This window comes from Pocillopora verrucosa, chromosome 1, assembly GCF_036669915.1.
Source record: "Pocillopora verrucosa isolate sample1 chromosome 1, ASM3666991v2, whole genome shotgun sequence".
Lineage (NCBI taxonomy): Eukaryota > Metazoa > Cnidaria > Anthozoa > Scleractinia > Pocilloporidae > Pocillopora > Pocillopora verrucosa.
Genome location: NC_089312.1, coordinates 18,252,579 through 18,277,913, shown reverse-complemented (window position 1 = coordinate 18,277,913; position 25,335 = coordinate 18,252,579). Strand labels below are relative to the sequence as shown.

The 25,335-nt window shown below is 37.8% G+C and overlaps 3 protein-coding genes across 5 annotated transcripts; all 3 read right to left on the bottom strand.

Moving 5' to 3' along the window:
• LOC131799784 (nuclear receptor-binding factor 2-like) lies at positions 1–3,263 on the bottom strand. The gene is made up of 4 exons (XM_059117482.2): positions 3,129–3,263; positions 2,904–2,988; positions 2,238–2,278; positions 1–1,223 (listed from the first exon to the last, which is right to left on the bottom strand). The coding sequence occupies exons 1-4, from the start codon at positions 3,147–3,149 to the stop codon at positions 444–446; spliced, it is 927 nt and encodes a 308-aa protein (XP_058973465.2). The 5' UTR covers positions 3,150–3,263; the 3' UTR covers positions 1–443.
• A 592-nt stretch (positions 3,264–3,855) lies between these two features.
• On the bottom strand, positions 3,856–18,671 carry LOC136283261 (SCO-spondin-like). 3 transcript variants are annotated; one of them, XM_066171797.1, is made up of 2 exons: positions 18,499–18,671; positions 3,856–9,380 (listed from the first exon to the last, which is right to left on the bottom strand). In XM_066171797.1, the coding sequence occupies exon 2, from the start codon at positions 9,298–9,300 to the stop codon at positions 4,771–4,773; it is 4,530 nt and encodes a 1,509-aa protein (XP_066027894.1). In that variant the 5' UTR covers positions 9,301–9,380; positions 18,499–18,671; the 3' UTR covers positions 3,856–4,770. The 3 variants fall into 3 exon arrangements, with proteins under 3 accessions (XP_066027894.1, XP_066027900.1, XP_066027893.1); XM_066171803.1 differs by lacking the exon at positions 18,499–18,671 and adding an exon at positions 15,686–15,758; XM_066171796.1 differs by lacking the exon at positions 18,499–18,671 and adding an exon at positions 9,975–10,237.
• Positions 18,672–21,494: 2,823 nt separating this feature from the next.
• On the bottom strand, positions 21,495–25,287 carry LOC131799759 (RING finger protein 37-like). Its single transcript, XM_059117459.2, has 3 exons — positions 23,907–25,287; positions 22,695–22,847; positions 21,495–21,946 (listed from the first exon to the last, which is right to left on the bottom strand). Exons 1-3 carry the CDS (start codon positions 25,276–25,278, stop codon positions 21,687–21,689), a joined length of 1,785 nt encoding a protein of 594 aa, XP_058973442.2. The 5' UTR covers positions 25,279–25,287; the 3' UTR covers positions 21,495–21,686.
• Positions 25,288–25,335: the final 48 nt, after the last annotated feature.

The window sequence follows — 25,335 nt, the reverse complement described above, 5'->3', positions numbered from 1 at the left end:
TCTGTTAACATATTTTATTTATTTTGTATTGTGACTCAAAAACTACAAATATTTGTGTTAAAAAAATATAAGAACTTTGAAAGCAATAACAGTGTATTTACTGGTAAGCCATATCTACCTAACAATCAGAACATGTTAGCTTTTCTATTTGAATTAAGTGAGATTCCACCACACCAAAATATTCAGCTACTTCCTAATTGGGTTGCTGAAAAATTAAAGAACACATGGATTTCCAGGGTAGATGAAAAAAGGAATAACCAAAGGAAAGGTTTAGTTTAAAGATCTTGTCTTCCTTTGATGTTTGTTTACCTTTGAGAATACCTGTAATAGCAGAGATTCAAAATGACAGGCCTAAAATATGTGGGCCAAATTATTAAATTTGGTTGACACAAGTTCAAATCCAACACTCAAACCCTGGCTATCTTTTCATAACTCAGGCTAAATTAAGTGGTTTCTTCATGTCCTTCTGCACTTTCATAGGTAAATTGGGGAGTCTCTAAGGGTGGAAGAGATATATCTTCTTCACAATCTGTAATTTCTTCAAGTTCTTTAATTTCTCTAAGTTCTTTAATTTCTTCAAGTTCTTTAATTTCTTGGTCTGACTCTTCATAATCCTTATCAGACTGTACATATGCAATCCTTTTGTCATTTTTAGCTGGTATATTTAATTCTGTATCATGAGAAATTGCCTCAGAGTCAGTTTCCTTCTGGCTCTTGATAAGATTAATGGCAAACATTTCATCCTCAAGGTCATAACCAAATTTGAACCGTATAAATTGTCGTACATTGTCCAGAGCTTTCCTTAGTCTTGAGTTCTCTCTGTTAGAGTCCTCCAAATCCTGACTGAGGGAAAGAACCTGCATTTGCAATTCACTGACTTGTCCTTCAAGATCTTTTACAACTGATTTTTCATCTCTAGAAGCAGCACAATCAGAAGATGAACTTGTGGATGATACTGAAAAGTTCTCTGCAGATATTACCAAGCTACTTGATTGTGAACATTCTGTATTATCTTTCCCATCAACTGATTCATTAGAAGTCTTCTCCTCTAATTTTGATGAAATTTCACTTTGAACAGCTTCCTGATTTTGCCTTTCTTGCAATATTTTCACCTGCTCTTGTTTTCTTCTCTCTTGCTCAATTTGACATTGCTTCCATTTTTCTTTCAGGACTCTTTGCTGTCGACAATGACTGTTTATCTGTAACTGCAAGGAAACTAATGCCTAGTTGAAGGAGACAAAATAACTTGAATTAAATCATTGTCACACTGGAAAACTGAAATCATTTACCACGTCTCAAAGCTCGACTTTTCCAAAGTAACTGTTTGGCAAAGTTCAATAAAATAAAATTAGTCACCAGAAAAACAAACAAACAAAAGAAGAAGATGCCTAGAACCAGTTTGACCATAAGATCTAGTCAAACACCAGGGATTGGCTTCTCATTAAATGGGAGGTCTGGACTTCCCTTGGAAATTTTGTAGTTTCAGACATTTGAAATTGGATTTTCCTGCAGTGTGAGGTCTATTGCAAATTATGTGCCTCCGCTGATACTAGAACTCAACCAATTTGATCACTTTTGACTAAATTATATGATCATTAGGAGTAAAATGATGTTTGTATAAAAGCTACAAACAGGTAGCCAGTGTGTTTCAAGCAAGAAGATCTACCTAGTACCTGCCTGCTATTGAAACTCCTAAGCTAGGAGGACTGCTTAAATGCAAAGGTGCACCATAAAAGGAGAGATGCCTTAGGTAGCTCTGGATTGTTTGTTAATCAATCATTGTGACATACCAACCACTACATTCAAAACAGCTTGAGCTGCAGCTGACCCAAAGCAAGAGAACAGCAGACAGATTTCTCAAAAGCTTTGATAAGTTTATACATTTTTATCACAAAGGAAGAATTATTTGAGGTTTGTATCTCCTTTCTCTAATTGAAACCATCTTTATTTGTGATGGTAAATTTTAAATGATTTGCTTTGCCATAGTGTAATATTACCATGGAGTAAAATGCATTTGAGCTGAAAGCAAGGGACCAATCTACTTATAGCAGGACTTCATGTTTAAAGTATCATTTTCGTCTCGTAACCCTTTAACTCCCATGAGTGACCAAGACAGAATTTCTCCTTACAATATCAATACAATATCAACCAGATAAATATTGAATATAAAGAAAATAATAGTTGTATGGTTGACAGTAAGAAGAATGACAAATTTTATGTGGTTAATAAGTTTTTACCTGTTTCACTTGAGTCATCTTCATAGCCTCCTGGAGGAATTCTAAATTATCAAACAAATTTCAAAAGAAAATAATTGACATGAAATCTCTCATATATTCTGGTACATAAAAAAATACTAGTTATGAAAGTATTACCTAGCAGTAACTATCAAAATTAAGCATATTTTATAATCCTTCTTTTTTTTCTTATAATTAAATAATTTCTTGCAACAACATTCTTTGGGTGAGAATAGGGAGATCAAATAGATTATTACCAGAGTGTTGTGAGTCTCAATATTCCAATTAACAAATTGTGGTAAGAACAAAAAAGTGGAACAAGTGGCAGCCAAGTGTGTCTCTGATGTTGTTACCCCATTCAAGCCTCTTCTGTAATCTGTTGTTGTACAGACCCATGGCAACATGGGATACATCTGCTTTATATGATAAAAAATAAAATGTTGTGCATGTTCACATCATCTATGCATCTTTCCTCCAACAGCTCTTAAGTATGAGCCAAAACATTTGTGTGAATAATTCTGGTTATCACATAACTCCTATCATTCGACATGGTATGTTGCATTACAGGTACAATTGACTTACACACTCAAGGTCAATCAATGCACAGTAAGTCGACGGTCACGTTGTCGTCTATGTAACATTTTATTACTTGATCCCTTTAAACCTTACCTGATGCCTTTTGATGACAAATTATGGCATCGGCAAATTTCCTGTGGTTGACCAAAGCCTCAGCTTTTCGGTCCTGCTGGTGAGCCTAAAAGGGATATAGTGCGGTGTGACTTAATATGTATATATTTGCGACTCAATTAGAAGCACTTTTCGATCGACATCGATGAGGCGAACGGAGACAGGCCAAACTTAGAGGACTTGTGTCCCAATAGCAGGCAAACTTACCCAGTTAAGGGGATAGTCCATGGAAACGGCTCCTAGCACTGGAAATAACCAAATACAACAATCAATCTGTTATTGTTGGCCAAATAATATCATAACAGAACAGAGTATTATAGTCGCCATTGAGAGAGAGATAGAGAGTTGAAAATAAACAGGCGCATGGGCAAATCAATCATGCCTCTGTTCAAAAGCTTTGAATTATCGCTGGCGTCTTCAGTCTCAACAGTTCTTCATGATCAACCAGGAAGGTACGGGAATATTCATAAAATAGGTAGGTTAAAAATCTACTTATTTTTTTTTATTTATATAAGAGTAACGTACATCATTACAAGTTATACAAAACACAATTTTTTGAATACAGGACGATACAAGTCTGTCGCAAATCTTGAATAAATTTGAATAAATTCAACGCAAAAATTTTATTAATTTTCCAAGCGCGTTGATATGATAATTGATCAGTTTTTCTTTTATCTGGGTTTCTGTAAGGGTCCTGAAAAGGACCTCTTTTTATGTGCAAAAGCTATGTAGACAGGGGGGTAGGGGCAAACACTGCCCTTTAAAATATCTTTGAGTCAGTGATAAATCATTAAGGTTTACCACTTGCGATTAATTCACCTACAGAAAAAGACTCAGCCACCAAAAATTGTTTAAAGAAAATACTTTCTTTCAAATTGATTTATATTTCTTAGGGGGGCAATACTGGTTTATATTTCTTTGCGCTAAACTGGAAAGCTATAGTACGACACATCAGATGGAAATATCTCTAATGAAGGTTATAAAGAATGAAAAATGACAGAGCTTTACAGATTTTAATGGATGTAAAAAAATTCATGTCAATGATGTTGGCGTGAAATTTGGCCATTTTTGCTAAATTATATCTTTATGGTGTATACGTTACAAAAATGTTTTGAATTTTTTTAATATATACAGTTATTATATGCTATTAGTATAATTTATAATTTTAATATACATTACTATAATATTAAATCATATCAAACCAGTGTTATACGAACATTCCTAATAAGTGCCTTGTTATGTCATTGGTAAAAATTCACTCTAACTTTAACTTTTCCAAAATCCTGGATTGTGTTTGAATCAATGATTCAATTTTCAGGAATATTCATATGTTGTATAAAAATACTATAATTATAGATATATAGGAAATTGAAGTAAATAAATTGTAATAATGATACTAATTGTGTAAACTATATATACCAATTTGTGAAAATCTAAAATTTGATACAAAATGTTTCTCTTTTCAATGAACATCTGATGACAATGTCTATCAATTTCTTAATGAAAAACTAAATGCTTCAAAAGCCATGCTTCTTTCAGCAGTAAAATATACATGGTATTTTATGAATGTGTAGCAGATATATCATTAACAACATAAACACTAAAAGAGAAAGTTGGACCTTTAGCTTTTTAACCCTTTTACTCCCAATGATCTGATTGTTAACGCTCTCCTCTAGCTGCAACAAATTTCCTTGTAAAATAGCTGCAAGAATTTGGTGTTAGATCAAGATAACAACTTTAACCTGATAGGTTTGACTATTCTTATTACCTGCCTGCTGGATAATTTATGGATATTATAGGGAGAGGTCACATGTTAATCACCTCTGGGAGTTAAAGGGTTAAAGATATTTTAACTATAAAATATATGATCCTTAATCCATCTTGTAAATCTGCCATTAATATGAGTAAAAACACTATATTTACCAGGAATTCCACATTTAGGATTACCCCAGCTAATTATTCCTCCCAGAAACCATTTCTTCTTTTTACCTTTTGTATCTCGAAATAGAAACCCTCCCCCACTGTCTCTTTTGCAAGAATCTTTATGGTTACTAGAATACCCTGCACAGAGCATATTAGATGTAACAAGCCAAGTCTCACTCAAATAAGCCCTTCGACAGTTTTTATTAGAGACAACTGGCATGTCAACTTGTTGTAATTCAGTTGTGTTTTTTCCTATTTCTGTGACTCCCCACCCTAACATTACACCCATTGTACCAGGAGTTACACCGCGCCTTTGCTGCTTGCTGGGTAAACACACTGGACGTACATGATCAGTCATATTTGCTCTCCTTCTAAGTTTTATCAGTGCTAAATCTGAGTCAAAGGTTGTCCAGTTGAAGTTTGGGTGGGGCACTATTTCTATGCTGTCTGTACTTTGGACATGTGGATCTCCTAGTGCATAAGTAATATCATGAACTCCAAGATGAATTTTGATACTGGAATAAAGCTTTCTTGTTTGTCTGTCATATACACAATGAGCAGCTGTTACAACCCAGTTTTCTGCCACAAGAGATCCACCACAGTGAAAATGTTCATCAACAATCAAAGCTACTTGCCATGGCCACTGACCAGGCATGGCTGTGCCACCTCCAAATATCCTTAAACGGGAATGATGTGTATTGTCATGGCTGAACCTGGACTCTCCACATATGGGAAGGCAGAAAGGAACATCATCAGACCACAAACCATCATTTTCACAATGCCGTAGTCTTGGTCCATGGACGAAATAATGTTGCTTACAATGATATGTGACATAGTGAGATCCATATTGTTCAATTTTCTTGAAATAACCATTTTGAGGTTTTTCAGGATCAGGGCATAGACTTGGTGTTCCTAGAGTAATTTTTGCAGGATATGTTATTGGACGAAATGTTGGACATGGATCTGGCTTGCAGCTTACAGCTTGTGAATTATTTCCTTCACAAATCATGTCACTATCTATGCTGTTGCATTTTCTATTTCTCTTTCTTGTGCCACCACCGCATGTCTGGCTGCAAGCTTCCCATGGTGACCAGCTACTCCATACTGCACAGGGTTTCACTTCACAGATGTTGCTTTCCACTTGGATAGGTCCATCATTGGCATCTGCACAGTTTCCAAGATGAAAGGGACTTCTCCTTCTGCAGTACCTCAATCGGGTCTGATGTCCCTTAGAGCAAGTTGTGGAACACTGGGACCAACTTGTCCAAGAAGACCAAAAAGAATCATTTTTATCACATGGCTTGATAAAGCAGCTTTTGTACATGACATTTTCACCATGACAGCCATCACCTCCAGCCTCTGGTTTGGGGTTGGTGCAAAATCTAAATCTCACCTGGCCTCCAGTACCACAAGATGAGGAACATGCAGTCCAATTAGACCACACATTCCATCCACCATTCACCGGGCACTCATTCTCAAAACAAGTTTTCACCTGCAGCTCTGAACCTTGGCAACCTTCATCACCCATGCCTCCATTTCCACTACAATTCCTGAATCTATGTTGCTTTCCCAATCCACAACTGACTGAACATTGAGTCCAGTTTGACCATTCATTTGATATGCTTTGATTGGAACAAAGTCCTTGCAAGCAGGTCCTCATTTCAGTCTGGTTTCCTCTGCAGGAAACAATGTTTTCTCTTTCAACAGCTTCATGGCTTGAATTCTTGCACTGCCGTGTCCTTGTCTGGTGTCCAATATCACAGGATTTACTACAGCTTGTCCAAATTGACCATTCTGACCATTCTCTGTGTAAAAAACAGGCATGCTGACTACAATATTCAGTTTGGCTAGAATTACCAGGACAATTGTTCCCTCCATGTCGTGCAGGGGGATTGCTGCATGTTCTATTGCGTGACTTTGTACTGTTACCACAGGTCTTACTGCAACCAGTCCACTTTGACCATTTACTCCACCCTCCATGAATAGGGCATGGTATTTCTTGGCAATTCTCAGTCTGAATAGTGTTTCCATTACAGGCTTGACCTCCATTCTTGGGGGCAGGGTTGTTGCAAGTTCGTACCCTAGACTTTGTACCAGTGGAGCAGCTTTTGCTACACTTAGTCCAATGTGACCAAGCTGCCCATTTACCAGGAATGGGACAAGGTGCTTTGGTACATGATGTGATTTCTAATACCTCACCAGAGCAATTTCTTCCCCAGAATTGTGGAAAGGGATTACTACAAGTTCTGTTGCGAATTCTTGTGCCATTTGCACATGTTTTGCTGCAGTCACTCCATGATGACCAGGTTGTCCATCCTCCATGGATAGGACATGGACCAAGGTCACAGTACTTAAGATCAGAGGAATTACCAGAGCAGTTGTGGCCTCCATGTTGAGGTTTTGGGTCACTGCAAGTCCTGAACCTCATCTGAGAGCCCCTTGAACATGTCACCGAACAATGGGACCAGTTTGACCAAGCAGTCCATCTTCCATGGATAGGACATGGACCAAGGTCACAATACTTAAGATCAGAGGAATTACCAGAGCAGTTGTGGCCTCCATGTTGAGGTTTTGGGTCACTGCAAGTCCTAAACCTCATCTGAGAGCCCCTTGAACATGTCACTGAACAGTGGGACCAGTTTGACCAAGCAGTCCATCCTCCATGGATAGGACATGAACCAAGGTCACAATACTTAATATCAGAGGAATTACCAGAGCAGTTGTGGCCTCCATGTTGAGGTTTTGGGTCACTGCAAGTCCTAAACCTCATCTGAGAGCCCCTTGCACATGTCACTGAACAGTGGGACCAGTTTGACCAAGCAGTCCATTCTCCATGGATAGCACATGGCTCTGTATTGCAATACTGTTTTTGGGCCGAATCTCCATCACATATTTTTCCACCATACTGAGGAAGAGGGTTGGTACATGTTCTGAATCTTGTCCTTATTCCCCCTGAACATGATGCATTACAGCTTGACCAACTGGACCAAACTGACCAATCACCATGAACTGGGCAGAAGCCTAAATAACACATTTCTGTGGAAATTTCTGCTCCAAAGCATGGTTGTCCAGGATTTTTAGCTTGCGAGTCCTTACACGTTCTCATTCTCATTCTAGTACCCCAAGAACACGTTACACTACAAGAGGACCATGGACTCCATTCGCCCTTACCTCTGCATGGCCCTCTTGTACAACTGCGTGTTTCTTGTGAAGGCCCATTACAGGTGTTTCTAATCAACCCTTTGCGAGAGTGTCGACAAGAACGAGTCTTTCTTTTCATTCCTGTTGAACAAGATTTGCTACATGGACTCCATTCTGACCAGGCCGTCCAGCTAGCTTCACAGGCTTGACCTTTACAGCTCTTTGTCTTTATATATCTCCCTTTGCAATTCTTTCCACCTCTCCCTGGTGGAGGATTTGTACAGCTTCTTGTCGAGGCTCGTACACCGGCTCCGCAAGTACTATTACAGGCACTCCAGGGGCTCCAATTTGTCCACTGACCATTTACGCAGTTGTAATGGTCATTTGATACGCGCATAACTGACGTTCCCTTTAAATGATCTGGCTTTGAACACGTTGCACGGAGAGCAGTTGAGGGGATATATTTTGCCTTGAATCTCAACCAGACTTTTAACCAACGCAATTCGCAGCTGCAATGAAACGGATTACCGTTAAGATAAACATCTATACCTCTTTTTAATCCACTGAAAGCTCCTTCTGGAATTGAAGATATGTTATTGTTTTGAAGTTGCAGCGTTTTTAGCTCTCTGAGATCTGTAAATGCGTTTTTCGATATGTTCACGATTCTGTTGTCTCCGATTGTAAGCGTCTTAAGTGTGGTCTGGGAATGAAATGTTCCTTCGTTAATGCTTGTTAAGTGGTTATTTGCCAGTGACAGAACTTGTAAAGAGAACGATCCTTGAAAAGCGTTTCCCGGAAACTTCTTGAGTTTATTACAGTGGAGATCTAATTGCCTCAAGGACGGTAGATCTTGAAACAATTCCTCGGGAATGCTCTCAATGGCGTTATTATCAAGATAGATCTGTTGGAGGTCTCTTAATCCGTGAAAAAGGAGCCTTGGTAGTGACGACAGCTTGTTGAAACCGGCGTTGAAAGATTTGAGTCGAATCAAGTCACGAAACACCGTCGCTGGAAAATCACGCAATTTGTTCGACCGTAAATTCAAGGTCATCAAATTTGTCAAATTTCTTAAAGCACTCTCCGGTATCTCTGTAACCGTGTTCCTGTAAATTGACAAGAATTCTACTTTGAGAGGTATAGAGGACGGAATAGTTGTCAAACTTCCTTTGGAACCACAGGACATGAAGAATTGGCTCGTTGTGGTACATTCGCACTCTCTTGGACATTTGCTGCTTGTCCGGCTCAATTCGTTGGAGGCAACGACCCAAAATGTTAATGACAGGACAAACAAACTCCAAACAACTCTGGAAAACATTGTGTCAGGTACGGGAACCTTCGCGTGTTTGCTATCTACGCATTAGAATGACTCGTAGATGAAACTGCTGACCTGAAGAGCTAAAAAGAAAACAACAAAGTGAGGCACGTGTTATCTTCAGTGTATCAAGCACGCGTTGTCTTACTTAACATAAATCTCAACAACCAAAAGGCCCCCCACTACTTTTGCAGACTTCAAACATAACCCCCGCGCAAAGTTTGATAACTAGACAGTTTGGAGTTATTTTGGCTGAGAGCCATCAGGTTGGAAGCAAATAAACCTTATGTGGCAACCATTAGACTTGGATTGAATTTGGAAATCTTTATGCTTGTTTACAGAAGACTTGCATTAATGAAGTTTAATGTCAACTTCATTTACCCACGGACAAAGTAAGACCACGCTCCGCTGGCGTTCTATAGCTTAACATTTGTATACAGGGATTTGTTTGATTCTTGTGTCTAGATCCGCTAACTGCGGCCTTCGCTGAGCTTTTGTGCTCAGAAAAGCTAGTGGGTCTCTGTTCACAGTGTCTCCGACCGTCCAAGTAGTATTGTTAACGAGTGGGTGACGATGGTAATTGCTAATCATACGGTCTGAGAATGGCAGATTGCCTAGCCTATAGCATATAATAGTGGCATTACATGGCAAATTTAGCAAATGATATTACAACTTACCTTTCTAAAACTAACATTCGAACCGGAAAGAGGAAAAAAGTAGCTCCGTTTAACCTCGATTGCAGTAAAGATATGTTATCTGGGATTCAGTCTAACATCTTATAAACCGATCAGCACGAAAGTCTCGTTAATTGAGACAGCACGGTCCGTGTATTCCCTATCCAAGGAAAGAAAGCAGCTTTTTTCTCAATTTGTTCTATCGGCTTAGCTTGATAGGCTTTAGCTTTATGGCTGAAGAAACTGCGTTTCAAAGATGCTTTTGTAATAACAGTCTGCACAAACTGACCTGGATGACACAATAGCTTCGCTAATTGCTTACTAACAAAAGCGTTTTATTATCTTAGATTTAATCTAGAAAGTAAATTGTCAAAACATGGCTCAAGCACAAAAGAACCCCACCTGGGGTTTGGTGCACTTGTAGTCTAAACAAGAAACTCCTACCAGTTCATCGGTCAAAAGATATAAATTTCATTTTGTAAATGAAAACTAAACTCGATGTGTTGATATTGCTTAGGTGGAGGTCTGTTTCAAGTGGTCATTAATTGCAAAACATGCCACTGTAAATCAAAGTTCCCAAGCATAAGTCAATTATACTTGCGTGTAGCCTTCTTAACTAAAATCCTTATAATAACTATTATTTTTATTATTGCATGTGGCCATTTTTTGAATTGCCGCTTGGCAAGTCCATGTTATGGTGGTCAGATTTAGACACAAATAAAAGCCAATTAGGTTTAGAACACTATGACAGATATCGGACCGTAATTAAAAACTCTCTACGCTGATGACCTATTTATAAAAAGTGCTACCGAGATTTCACAAACGACATTTCGTCGCAGAATGGGAGAAAAAGTCCCTTGTCTTATTACTACTGAAATTGTCATTTTGGACCACCCACCACCTCGGGGCAGTTGGCGAAAATAACAGTTTACTCGCTACTTATTGCGTGATAATTGTTTGTTCTGTCTTGCAACATAATTACCAGGAGTCGTTAATAGTTCCTGCAGGTCATCACAAAAAAGACTATAGTTTATTCATTCCAAGCACGCAGTATCTTTCCTATGGCGCCGTTCGTAATTTGAAAAACATTCACATTCTCCCTGTGCACGTCTCTGGGTCAAGTTTTCATCATGTTCTGCGGCGTACAACATAGTGAACGAGTTTGTCTGTGCTTCTACTTCAAAGAAGCTTAATAGCTTTTTTTCAAAATTTTAGTTGTCTTCTTGCCAAAAAAATGGAAAAAACGTAGAAGTGAATTAATATTAATTTTTTATGCCCCTAGACGTTTTTTTAAGACTAGTTAATTAAGTGTTCTATGCACGCAACAACTCGGAAGGGTGTCTATTCCCTAAGAACAGTATTCACCTAACAGACTCACTTGTCGCCAACTATATGATATAGTCACAAGAAGGAGCTTTTGAAATTTATGACTCGGACTTGGGTCGACTAGTGTCTTTCCTTTGTTGTATTGCTCTGCATCAACTGTGTTGAGCCCCTTTATTGTCTCATTTTCTCTCACCCATTTAGATATTTAATCTTATCACCGGGGTTTGTAGACGGCGACACTCTGGCTTGAAATTGAGCGTCCTTCCGTTCTCCAAATAAACCGCAGATTTCCAAAATGAGACAAAGGTGTTTTAAAACAACAAAAACTTCAAAGATTGTTATAAACCTTACAGCTTTTAGACGTTTGTAAAAAGTAACAGGTTAATCCTCCATTTGCGTTTGTTTTCAAAAGAAGGAACAGTTAGCTAATCTCTGTAATACTCCACTTCGGATTAAGTGTTAAACTTAAACTTAACTTAGTACCTCAAACCGTCTAAGTGGATTATGTCGCCGACAAACCATTTAAGTATGTGGTTCATTGCCTCTAAGAGATAACTGCCGTTTAGGGAATAAAATTAGCTCAACATCTGACCCATCATTTCATTTTCCTCCTTGACACTGAAGTGCCTTTTTTTTCAGTTTTTCGTTTCTTTCATTTGATGCATTACTGGGCCTCTTATCACCGTTTAGTTTATTTTTCAAATCTCGATACTGACCCAGTTTTCGATAATTGAACTAATATTAACCTAATCAACGGCCCTTTTTAGGCGCGTTAAGTACACGCAAAATCCAATTTCCTGTCCCAGAATAGTTTTGAAAAGAGAGTAACGGAAGCAATTCGCAGAAATTGGCTATTTGGTGTCCTTTTGCGGTATCTACTTCAATACAGTCGCTTATGTGTGAGGAAGGTAATTGTGGTCGAAAAGTAAGTGGCACTTTGCTGAGCTTTTTAACTGTTATCATCTTTTGGACTAGACATGTGTTGTTTTTGTCCCTTGGCTTACCAAAGCATGCAAATGAAAATTCGCTTTCTTTCCTAGATCCTGAGACATAGAAGAGATAAAAACTGCTTTTGACATACATTACGTAACCGCTGGCAACGGTCAAGAATAAGCGCATGTTACTTCTTTGTCAGGACTCAGATCAGATGCCCTCGTGAATAGCAGTGCGATTAACAACATGCACTGAAAAGTAGAGTACTCGGAAATAGTTGTGCATTAGTGCGAAGGCGATCATTTGAAAATGGTACTTATATGAGGTCTTCAGGAACACTGATGCAGAAGGTAACAGGTCTAACGCCATAAACTTCGCTTTTCACTTCAAGAGTACAGAAGTTTTCGACCATTCCTTCAACCTAGACGATCATAAATCAAAACGACACGAGGAGAACGATGTCGTTCGAAAATAAATTCGTGTTTATTGTAAGTCCAGGTGATCAACTCGCTTCAGATTTAACAGAAGGTAGGGGTTGCAGAAAAAATTATGGTTAATTATAGTTAATTTTTAAGCTCGGTCGTCGAATTAAGATGTTAAGCATTGGTCACGAGCATGAGACGAGAAAAAGTCTGAGTCCCCTGCAGTGATTTGATCGCCTTCATACAAGTCTCTCTAATCTCCCAGATGTTATGGCGAATCTTATCTAATTTTTGGTCGTATGCACGCACGGTTTTTCCCGTACTTGTAGCAAAAGTATTGTTTGAGAGTATAGCATTCTACCCGTTCGGTCGAAATTTCCTAACATGGAGACTGCTTAATAGAAATAAAGGGGCGATCCTTTTGACTTCTATTAGAGTTGCGTTAACTATTTGGCACTGCTTATAGATTCATTTTAGGCAGTCGAAAGTATAAAGGAATTTCAGTTTCTCAGGAGTTACACGCTGCAGATGAATCTTAGACGGTTAAAAAGCGACATTCTTGACATTTCTAAGAGCAATTTTCGATTTGGTGTAATTGGAGACTGCTGTGGTTTTACTTCACAACACTATGTGATTGGTGTAGGCTGAAAGTTTTCCCAAAATTTACAACCAATCGGATACAAATCCAAAACCATGACTTGATCCGTTGTGTTTCTCCGTGCTTCAAGTGGTTTTCTTGTTTTATAGTTTGAATTCTCATCGGTTCCTTGCGATATTTTCACTTTTTCTGATTGGACGTTGTTGAGATTGACAAGGTTTGATCTTACTATTGACCAACTGTACCAGAATTTAAAACCTAGCAATAAGCAGGGCGCATGTCACTCGTATTAACTTTTAATGACAAAGCTCACCACAGAGTCTCGGTAGCTTTGGGTAAGTCTATGGTTCGATTTCTCATGAGGACTCCGAGAAGTTTTCCATGTTCCATGCTCATGATAAGAGGGAGAAACGTCTGTAAAATTGAACTGCGATCTTCATGTTGGTAATTTGCAACCATAGCGAATTAATCTTCTTTAATATTCTACTTTCATACGTAGTACGAATTCCGATTTTCTGATTGGCGACCCGTAATTATTCCCAACCATCCTTGTTATTTTGTTGTTTATCTTTTCCATCAGTTTTATTGTCTTTCTTTCTCTTACCAAACCAATCCCTCGAGGGTTTCCTTTAAGGTTTCATGTAATTTTTCTTTCTCTTTTTCATGTTGAAATAAACAACTTAGTGTATCGTGACGTTAGGAGCCTAAGTTCATCTGACTATCTTTGTTTATCAGTACCATTTACAATTTTCGGCAATCGGCTTTTGTGCTGTTTTGGCCCAATTCAATTTTGCCACTTAGAGATCATCGCTCTCCCAGTGAGTTCGTTATTAACCATTATTAACCACAATAAACAGATTTACCCAACAACCTTGACCTAGCACCTTCGTGACAAATTTTTTACGTTAACTTGAGGCGCAGCTCACTCCACTACCTCAGACCGTTCTCTTTGTAATTGTACATTTAGAATTTGCAGGCAGGTAGGACGAAAACAAAGCGATTAGGCATAGCACTGAAAAACTCCACTATCGTGGTACACGATTGTGCGAATGTCAAATATAACTCAAGTGTTTGAATGAGCTGATTACCTTGATTCAAAGAGATTGTTGGATAGCATCGTAAGTGTTTTATAAAAATCAAGAGAGTAATGAGGGGTTCACGTGAAAGATATTCCTAACTGTACACCATACTTATGTGGTACACATGAATTGCGCGAGGTCAAATATAACTCAAGAGTTTTAATGAGCCTAACACCCAAGGCTTGGTGTAACGAGACTGTTGTAACATATAGCGGGCTTCATTCTGTAAAAATCAAGAGAGCAGTCAGGTGAACAAATAAGATATAGCTCTAACTGCACACCATACAAATGCAAGTTTTAAATATGGCTCAAAACTGTGCTTATTGCCCTTAGTGTTCTAAGATTGTCGTGTCGGTTTGTTAGCATTATCTTATAAAAGATCAAGCGTGTGCCTAAAAGAACAGACCAATACAAGCTTTGTATTACGACGCACGATATAAATTTGGTTAAAAACAGCTAGGAATTAACCCTATGGGGTCAGAACTGGTTTGCGGTCGCCACGCCTACTTGTTTAAGGAATCATTACGTCTACAGTACTATTTACAGAAGGGAAGTGCTAAGACTTCAACTGCTCTACGGAAATCGAAAAAGTGAAACAGTCAAATAAGAGCTGAACACAATATAATTCGACTTCAACACATATAGCTGAGAGGATCATGTGTAACTGAGCTGATCTTTGTTATTGGTTCCATTCAATATTGGCTTGCATATACATATATCCTATTTACTAAAAACACGATCGATTCATTACAGTGACCTCTGACGTTTTTATTTATAAAGAAAGCGGCTTTTAGACCAAAATTGTTACGCCAAGAACCATTTCCGCTGCTATGTTTACAAAAGGATTTTTTGCGTAAGATCAGAGCATTTTTGAAAAGGAAATATCGACACCAAAACCACAATCGTAGAGCAATTTTGTAGTTTGAAAGGGCACAAGAAGGAGATAAGAAAGGCACATGTTCCACTTGTGTTGATAAATATTGAAAGTAAGAACACACAGCATGTAGGAAATCGCAAGGAATTAAGAAGAAAGAGTATTTGAAACCCTTAAGTCTCATATGGCCAGAATGTCTTGACAAACAACGGAAACTTTACTGAAAAATTTGGTCAGGCCAGTGTTAGGGCCATTTTGAACTCGGGTAGTCATAGGCTGTTCTACCCAACTCTCTTACTACTGATATCAACAGCTTTTTTTAATGAATTTGCGAGTTGAAAGCTGAAAACACCGTTTCTACTAAATTCTCAGCTAGATGTGTCTTGCATTGCATTGTTGCTATTATTCTTTGCATAGTTTTTATGATGACCCTCTAGTTATTTCTTCAAGTTATAGTTTTCAATGTATTCAACGTGTCTTACCTAACTCGTGTTGATAAGTTCAACTGTGTTACTCTTGGTTGCTATCATGCCGTGGTACACCGACCAAATTCACTTCATATACTTCTAAAGGAAGCAAACATCACAGTAGTTGCAATTTCAATATCCTAAGCTTTTTGTTGCTGCTCGAAATGAGCTCAGGTCACATGACTACCAAAATGCTTAAACTCCATGTGGTCATATGATTCTATTAAATTGATATTCATGACGCGCTGACCATGCCCTAACACGTGTAAACACTCTTTACGTGACACCTTGCTCCACCCAGACCCATTGGGTATTCGTGTTGCACTGCATTGCCATCCTAGTTAAAAGGCCCGGACGTACTGCTTCCAGAAAAAGGCGCCGAGACTCTCTTTATCGCAGTGGTTACCCTTTCAATTCAAGTAATTTTGAATTTCTGCACTTTTTTCGGAGAGAAACTCAGTCGCAAAAAGAGGAATTTTTCATTAGAGTTTTATGACGCACCTAGTGACTTGTTGATGGGACGTAAAAATTGTCTCTGCATCGCCTCCCACGAGTTTCCAATCGCTTTATGGAAAGATTTGTCTGTCTCAATGGAGATGGAAAGAAACAGACCAGGAATTCCAATTTCCGTTCTTTAAATGATTTCTCTCTTTTGCACTTTGCACAAAAATACCAATAAACCAATAAAAATGTTGTAATGATACAATTTTTTTCTTGTTTTCTGCAGGAACTTGTAAATCCTAACCTGGAGAGTGGGGTGATTGGCCAATCATCTCTGAGTGCGGAGTGGCTCTCAAAGAATTCTTTCACGCGTCGCAAACGAAATTGGGAGAGCTACGATCCACCAAAGAATTTGATGTATGTCTTTTGATATAGGAGAAGGAAGGAAGAGGAAAGACGAAACTTGATCGCTGTTCTGTCAATACTCTGCTCTTCTTTCTCCGTCAAAGCGTTTTCACCTCGTCAAATTCTCTAAAGTTTAAAATTTCGAAAATATCCGATAGAAAAAGAAAATTGAAATAAAGTTTCCCGTGGTCCACTCTATATTTTGTGATTTCTCCCTTTCTCTCAGTTTTTTCTACCGAAATATTTGTTCAGCGATTTTTTTAAGAGTAAGTTCTCCATCATGCATTTTGAAAATAATTGTGGTCTGTGGCCTCTCATCAGTTTAATAGGCGTCGTAGCTGTCAGAAACTTACATATGCGTACAAATCAGTCAACAATTTTTAGTGGTTAGAGCAAAGAATGTTATAATTTGCGCAAGATAGCAAGTTACGTGAAATGGCCAAGGAATGTGATGTAAGTTCAACCTGTAAACATTACGATTTCCCACCTCGATGTCCTTTAAGATCGTTTGATGCTTGAATGTAACAAAATCCTCGAGACTTCTACCAGAGACTATCATTTGAAAGAGCTATCTGACCACTTTGATTATTTTGGTGGAAAACTGCGGTTTCGCTAACATTTGTCGTGACAAAATTGCGCGTGACAAAATCGCGCGTGACAAAATCGTTCGTGAACTTGTCAAGAGTCTTGTGTAGTCATGCTTCATTTGCTTTCTTAAAGCTCACTAAGACACCAAGATTAAAGGTAAAGATATGATTTGACAGTATGTTAACAATATTCAATTGCTTTTTCAAAGGGAGAATCCCGACTTAAATAAAAGGCTGCGAATGTTCAGTACTCTAACAGCTGGAAAGTTCTTTCTTAACGGGGTTGGCGATGAAGTGACATTCAAACTTTAATTTCTCTTTTCTTTTCGTTATTAAAAAGACAAATTTTACTAACGCAAGGTAGAATTGAGGTTTACCCTTTCTCAATTTAACGGGAAATGTGCTTAGTAACGAAAAGACTAAAGCTCAAAACACCCGCAGCATTCAGAACAATATTTGGTTTCAACGTTCCGGCTAGACTTGCTATGCAATTTAAGGCATTAATCGTGGCTTTGCGTTATTAGGGCAGGTTAACCACAACAGAACCCCTTCCGTTGATCCATTGACGTCACTGCAGAAAGTTGTTTCTCTCAAGTGGTTTCGCAATATATTGGTCTCTGTCAATTGGGGTTTTAGAACTTAACGTGGTTTGAGGCCCACGATAATCGGGTTTTGAAAACCGCAGTTTATGCCAACACTGGATATGAAATAAAAAGTAATGTAGAACCACAACGTATCTGTGTTATCTTACATTAGCGAGGAAATGAGAAAGTATAAGGGTGACTCTTCAAAAAGATACAAAGAACTGTGTTACTTCTGAATTAATTACGATCATTTAATGGGGTTATTTCACTTCCAGTTGGACAAGAGTAGGCGTCGTTTTTTGTTTTGTCAATTCAGAGTGACCATGCCAAAATTTTGTTATGCTGTGACGCGACGGCCATCATTTCTGAGCACGTGACGATCTAGTTATCAATAAAAGTTTACAGTGCGGTAATACGCCACTTACAACAGAAAGTCGCATTCGTGAAATATTTCTGACAGGCGGTGTACGTTAGGAATATCCTCGATCATGTTTTTTTTTTATTATGACTTTTTATAATTTTTTTAGTGATTTCTTGTCTGTCTTTTTTATTTTTACTGAGAGAAATCTAAGATATCAGTAAATTGAAAACACTTGCGATTACAAAATTATATATCCTTTCATTATTTAAGAGAATGGCAACTATTCAGAAGATGAGAGATTATGGATTCAGCATGCTTACCTTTAAGTAGTTAGTTAACCATAACTAAACACGCAGTATATTCGATCACCATCATTAGATATAGCCAAAACTGTTCTACCGCCAAGTGTATCATATTTGTCGCGCTAAAACTACAAAACAGTTATCTCACCTGAAATCGATGTTATCAGCAAATAATGGAGATATTCCAATCACAACGAGTACGCGAAATCGCCTCTCTTTTGTATCTAATATACCGATGCTTTCTGAAAGCAATTTAACTGGGGTTATCGTTATGTACGAGCTATTCGGGAGATAACAGCCGTATCACTTGCAAGGGAGTTGACGACTTAGGAAATGAGAATGTAAAGATAAATTGGGCGCTACAGCTTATCTTGGTCGCCATCTGATATTCTTGAGTACTAATGATATTTTTCCAATTGGCGAGGATAACATGATGGTGAACATTAAAGGGATCATGTCGTTATCCCTTCCTACTAGCGAAGAAAGGGGATAATTTCGAGCTATTGTGTCACAATTATAAAACGGTTATCAGTCATCACAAAATAGACGCACGTTCATTGGTTTTCTTCAATACCAACTGAGAATTAACACTGAATGCGTGCAGCTTGAGAAGGAAGTGCCGCGATCTGGAGGAAGCCGGCCATTTATCAATTACCACAATCGCGCTAACAAGCTGCAGATTTAACTGAATGCCTGTCCCAGCCACGAAGAGGACTTGAGTCTTTTTTCTGAAACATCTTAATTCGGATAATTGGCTTTTAGGAATAGTGATTTATTGTTACAGTTCTTCTTACAGTTAATCTCTCCCGTTCTTTTCCTGAATTACATTTTTCTCATGTTGGCGGTCACAAAGCTAAACATGTTTGATTCAACAGCTAATGATCATCAAGGTTCCCGTTAAAATTTTGATCAAATCTTTGTCTTTAACTGTCTCAGTAGAGTATTGTTCTTTTTAATTCTCATTAATTCTTGTTAAGACACAACCGCACATAGACTATAGAGTAGATCTAGTCTTACTGCCAAATCTAACCTTTGGCAAGATAGCACTTATGCTCTCTTGCCTCTGGCTATGTTCCTAAGCGCTTTCATTGTTCTCTTATAGAATGTAAATCATCTTCGGCGCGCCTTTGTGAGAATGGAGAGCGACTTCCTCTGCACAAAATTGACTCGCAAATGACCTAGCTTTCCGCAGGCTCATCAGCATGGTCCTGGATACGAACTAAAGCGCTCTTTATTTCTTCCTCATGATATTTCTTCCTTATTTTCTACAGATCAGTACAGTTGATCGTGCGAATCATCTTCTTTGAAACATTTGTCTCTTTTTAGGTTTATCGTTCCTAGGTATGTCAGAATAATAATATCTGTCTGTTTGAAGAGGAGCACTTAATTTCACACCTAAACAAGGCTGTGAAACCCCCCTGAACTCACATAACTATTTGACGTGTAACATCTCCTCGCATTTCAATAAATCCAGCATGTAAGAGATGAGAATAAAAAATCTTTCAGCTAAACTCTCCTAATCAATTTAAAGGGGAAATAAAGAAGATCCAAAGGAGGAATACTCATTTGTTATAAGCTAAGGTTAAAGAGCTACTTCAAGGTTGGTGCATTCTGAAAGATTATTTTGGGCGACATTTTTTCAAGATGTCATTCACAATCCTAGTAAATCTTTTCCATTCTTGCCCATTTTCGTTCCCTCTTTGTTAAGTGTGACCTCCATAGTGATCCTCATGCTTCCTGTGTTTATATTTTGTGGTTTTCTTCAATTTACGATAACCTAAAAAAGTGCAGTAATTGGAGCGAAATTAATCGAGATACAATAAGGTATGCATATGTGGGGTCTGACAAAAAACTATTATTAATCACGCCACAATCAAAAGGGATCAATTAAAGTCAATTATTGCATTGGTTTCCTAAGGCTTTTAATATTTTAAGCTGGCAACACAGAACACGTGACTAACAACATCTTGTTAAATAACTCCAGGAACCTAACTATGCTGTTCATTGCCAGGTGGCACTCGGTTTATTTTTTTGTCGAAAATATGGTCACTGCAGCTCCACACTTTATTTTAATTCTTCCGGTCGGATGCACTTTGATTAGCTCGACTGTAAGTTCAGGGCTTAAAAATAAACCCAGAATAGGCAAGGTCTAAAGCTAACCAACACACGAGATCGAGATTGTTCAGCAGCCTTCACGTACACCTGTTCATCAATCATAAGTCAAGTTTGAAACGTCTGCTGCCGTTTATTTCCCTCGCAATGATTGAAAAACGCGTTACATATGATGTTGAAGACCGCTGCCATGCTGCCATGTGTTCATTGATTTAACTTGTTCATGTTACGGTTCATGGCCAGACGCGTCATAGGTTATCCTGGTTATCTGTTTCCACACCGGCGAGGCCAGTTTGTCTTGTGCCGTAGTTTTCTACCAACCAACAGACCATTATCGTTGAAATTCAAAGCTATATTGGAAAACTTACAGAAACATTTCTATATCTCTTTTATTTGGAAGTCCACTGGGCAAAATTTTAGTAATGAATGTGAAAGCGATCCCCGCAGTAATGAACACAACCGACTTAAGCAGTAGTGAAAATAAAACCTGAAAAAAATTCATGACTTTTTTCCAGGCCTTAAATCCACTACTGTTTAAGTCGGTTGTGTTCATTACTACGGAGATCGCTTTCATATTCATTCCTTAAAAACCGCAATTCACATACACGATTTTCATATGTTCAGAGTCAAAATTTTAGCAATGTTTGTTTCAGTAGAAAGGAGAAACAAAGTCCTAAAGTGTCTCAACAGCTCTAGAAGAATTATAGACAATTTTGTGGACTAATTTACGAAACCTGCATAACATTACATTAGAGGAAACTACAGTATGTTTTCTTTAATCCTTTCACTCCCAAGATTTATTAGTAATTCTCCTTACGTTCTGCCATTCAGTTCTTATGATGCAAGTTTGGAGAATTTAGTATCAGATCAGCTAACAATCCCTTAACTGATATTTTTTTTTATTCCCATCACTTGTCTGTTTGATATTGTATTGACATTGCAAGGAAAGGTTATTTTCTCAGTCACTTTGTACAGGCTTCCGTCTTCTTCATTATCAGACTGGGCCACATGTAAATAATTCTGTTTAGAGCTTTTCCTTTTTTTTTTTTTTCTCTTTTGGGGTGGAGGGGGTTAAAATTTAGAAATTGACTTCTCTGACTGGACAGTTCTTACAGATAACATAATATTAATAATGGCCGGTCTAGAAAGAATCTTACTTTTCACCAACTCCGATCACATAATGCAGCAACCATTGTATTATAATCCCTTTAGGGAAAAGGATTGTCAGACATTATGAACTCGAACGACATTCGTTCGCCTATATGTTGTTTTACACAGCTTGCATGTGCTGTTATTGTCACTTTGCTCTGTTTCTTTCAGGAGACATGATCGACACATAATGTGCTGGCATGGCAGGTGAAATATGGATTGTGATGACAGATCCTGATCACATGACACACATGAAACAGTGGGTTTCTTTTTGATGAAGTTTTTCGAAGTTTCTGAAGTTTTTGGTGCTGGCCTCTTAAGTCTTTCTCCCAAACCTATTAAAGCACAACATAGTATTAGTGGTCACAATTTCCTTAACAGTAATAAGGGGTCACAGTTCTCTGTAGGTTTGGAAGCAATTTAGATGTAAACATCTGCTTTTAGGGAAAATGAGAAAATGGACAAATTTTGAGCTTGGTCATCAAAACAGAAAGATGTTTTTAAAATGTTGGTCAGAGTAAGTCATGAGGGTTTGTAACCTAGCCAGTGCTGATTTTTTCAACAGCATGTCCCACCAACTAAGCCACAGAGATCTCATAAGTAACAATGAGTGGCAAAAGTCTTAGCATGCTAAACTAATGTTTGAATTTCATCTCCCCTATACAGGGGAAAAGGGAGTATTTTAAAGTAACTTATTACAGATTTAAGATTTCATTTAAAAGATTTGTGTTTATTTGAGTTGAATGTAATGTTGTCAACTACCTACTAAGGGGAGATGGACCGATTACTTTGGCCACTCATTGTAATTAGGCCACAAACTTGGTACACTGGTGATAAGGGTTCTGCATCCTGACTAAATTTTGAAGAGGATGATAAATTCTAAGCTCAGACATTGATAAAAGAAAATGAAAAACATTTGTTCCACACTTGTGAGAAAATTTTTGTCTCATTTCTTTGTCAAAAAATACCATCTTTCCTAATGTAATGTTTTATCAAATTATCATCGTTTTGTATTTTCAGTCAAATTAACATTTCAAATTTGATTCACAATGTCCAAACAAACAGCTTGCCAAAGCATGATACCTTTGCCTGTTTCTTCAGTAAGAGGTCGTGTTACTGTTTGTGTTTCATGATTGACTGGTCTATTTCTTGTAAACTTGTGAAGTCCTTGGAGTGTCAGATTAACAGCTGAATCAAGACTTCTAGTAACTGCCTCCTCATGTCCAAGTTCCACTTCTACCAAACAAAGAGGAGAAAAAAACAATCCTTTTTGTAATTTTATCTTCAGTTGTTTTTATCCCTTTACACTCAATGCCAGTATTCATATCCTCCATACTTTTTTCTTTACATTTCCTAAAGTGCTGACCCAGAGAATTTGTTTAACGTCAAGGAGTTTCTTTAGTTGGTGATCATTTTCTTTCTTCTTCTCATCATGCTAGTCACCCTTAGGAGTTAAAAGGTTGAAATAAGAGATAATTTTACACTTAAACAAGGTAGTTCAAGATCTTGCATAAAAAAAATAGTTTCTCATACAAACCACTCCTTTTTGATAGGCCAACATATAGCTACTAGATGACAAAAAAAAATTGAAAGAATAATAACAACCACCCCATGATTCAACCCTATCACTCCCAAAGTGACCAAACTACAATTTATCCTTGTAGTCTCATTGCTCTTCAAAGCAAGCAGAAAGCTAAGACGAAGAGAAAAAATTATTAACTAGTAAGTAAATGCATGATTTTGAGTGAATTTAGAATAAACAACCATGAAAAAGTTCCAAAGGTAACACCACTAGCTGCACCTGTTCAGGGTACGTGCACTCTGTGCTTACTGTGATTTATACCAAATTATATTACAATGAAAAAAATCATGTGATTCCTTCTTGATAATATACATGAAAAAAAAATTGTACATAGCTTTTCAAAATTATACAGAAGCAAAGCACTCAAATCACATGCAAATATAAATTATTCAAACCCTACAAATTTCACTATGCATTCAATAAAAACCATATTCAATCAAAACAAATATTTTCTCCCTTTTTTATAACTTTTTTGGCAGCAAAAAAATTCAAAGCCCAGCTAAACAGTTTTTACCACCTTTTGCCCTGTATTAACTTTCTTCTACATTGTGCTACCTTCAAATTGCATTCCTTTTTGCCAATGAGAATGAATAAATTTTTTAATGTATTTTATAAGACACAAATCGCTCAAGCCAACATCAAACAAAATTTAGAGAAAGAAAAAACCAAATGACGCAGTAAATCAATTTTGAAGAGGTTCATGAAGGAAGTACCTTTTTGTTCTGACTTGTGCTCACAGTTATTTGGAACCCTTTGCTGATATCTTGCACCAAATAAAGGTAATTCAAGATGAGAACCTCTGACTTCACTGCTACCAGAAGGGGCTTTTGCATGACTGTCTTCTGAAGGTCCCTTATTTGCTTTCAGTAATTTACTTTTAGTTTGATTATTTTCTCGAAGTGACACAGTCTCACTTCCAACTGTTCTCCCAAGAACAGAATTATTTAGTCCTGATGACAGAAGGAACTTGTCAATCCTTACTTTAAGTAGACTATTTGGTAGTGGCTTGGAAAATTCTGAGAATAATTTTCCAGTAAATGGGTCAGATGGTAATCGTCCCCAGGTTCTCTCTGCCGTAATGTGCTTTTCAAGTGTAACTGAGTCTATATTGTGACCAGATGGGAGTAACAAAGGCACTGTCATGATTTCACATGTAATCGGGTCAATGAAGTCATCTGGAATGGGGTTACTATTACAATTTGTAGCAATGATTGATCTACAATGTTTAGAATCTGGCTTCATTATGTGTTCATCCACAGTGGTAGCAGTCTTATTATGTATGCCTGCTTGAATTTTTTCCTGGACTTGTAAGGCATATTCTAAAACTCCTGGCTGGCAACAAGCAGATGGTTGTCCCCAAATTTCAACTTTGCCAATAGCTGGTACACTTGAGCCACTTAATCGTGCAATCTTCAATGCTACATGAGTAACCTTTCTAAGGAAGGATAATCGCTGAAATGCTCCTTGCTGAATATCTGATCTTCCTACTGGGTGTATCCCTTGAACAGGAAACCTTTCTTGAAACAATTTGTTTTCCATATGAAATGTTCTACCTTCACTGTCATTAAGCCAAGCAACTTGTGTAAAAAACTGTGAATGCTCACCTTTCACAGATGTAGGGGTTACATTTAATTCATAACTATGGTGATGGGTGACAACTTCTTTGGGTGATTGTTTCTGACAAGTTTCGGCTGTACTTCGCTGACAATTTTTTCTTTTATATGAGCTCAAAAGGAGGCCGTTGTTAATTCTTTGTATTTTAGAAGACACTGTTGATTTATGGCTGGTTATGTCACCATTCACGTGAGGATCGTTTTTTGTTGCGATTCCCGCCACCAAAACAGCTATACCAGATGAAATTTGAGATCCAACTTTGGGTTTGATGATCATTGATTCTACGTGAACTGGAAATGGAAGTTGAAAGAGTAACAGAGTTGGAGGCTTGATAAAATGAGCAGCCAAAAATCCTCGTGAATTTTCTCTTAAATCTGGGCTTATGAGGTTTTGGACAGTGTATCCATCGGAGCTAACTACATCACAGTCAGCTATGGGCTTAAAAAATGGATGGAGAAAATTGACGTGCATCTTTGAAAATCAAGCTTATCCTCTGTAACCAAGCCTTGCTCAGCCTCAGTAACCAGG

Bases quoted from the DNA above. Each gene is read 5' to 3' on its own strand.
- LOC131799784 (XM_059117482.2), bottom strand. From the start codon at position 3,149: ATGGACTATCCCCTTAACTGG. The intron at 2,989-3,128 runs GTAAGTTTGCCT...TATCCCTTTTAG, and splicing joins TGGACTATCCCCTTAACTGG to GCTCACCAGCAGGACCGAAA. The intron at 2,279-2,903 runs GTAAGGTTTAAA...TTGATAATTTAG, and splicing joins TTGTCATCAAAAGGCATCAG to AATTCCTCCAGGAGGCTATG.
- LOC136283261 (XM_066171797.1), bottom strand. From the start codon at position 9,300: ATGTTTTCCAGAGTTGTTTGGAGTTTGTTTGTCCTGTCATTAACATTT.
- LOC131799759 (XM_059117459.2), bottom strand. From the start codon at position 25,278: ATGCACGTCAATTTTCTCCATCCATTTTTTAAGCCCATAGCTGACTGT. The intron at 22,848-23,906 runs GTACTTCCTTCA...TTTGTTTGGTAG, and splicing joins GCACAAGTCAGAACAAAAAG to AAGTGGAACTTGGACATGAG. The intron at 21,947-22,694 runs GTATCATGCTTT...GTGCTTTAATAG, and splicing joins TACTGAAGAAACAGGCAAAG to GTTTGGGAGAAAGACTTAAG.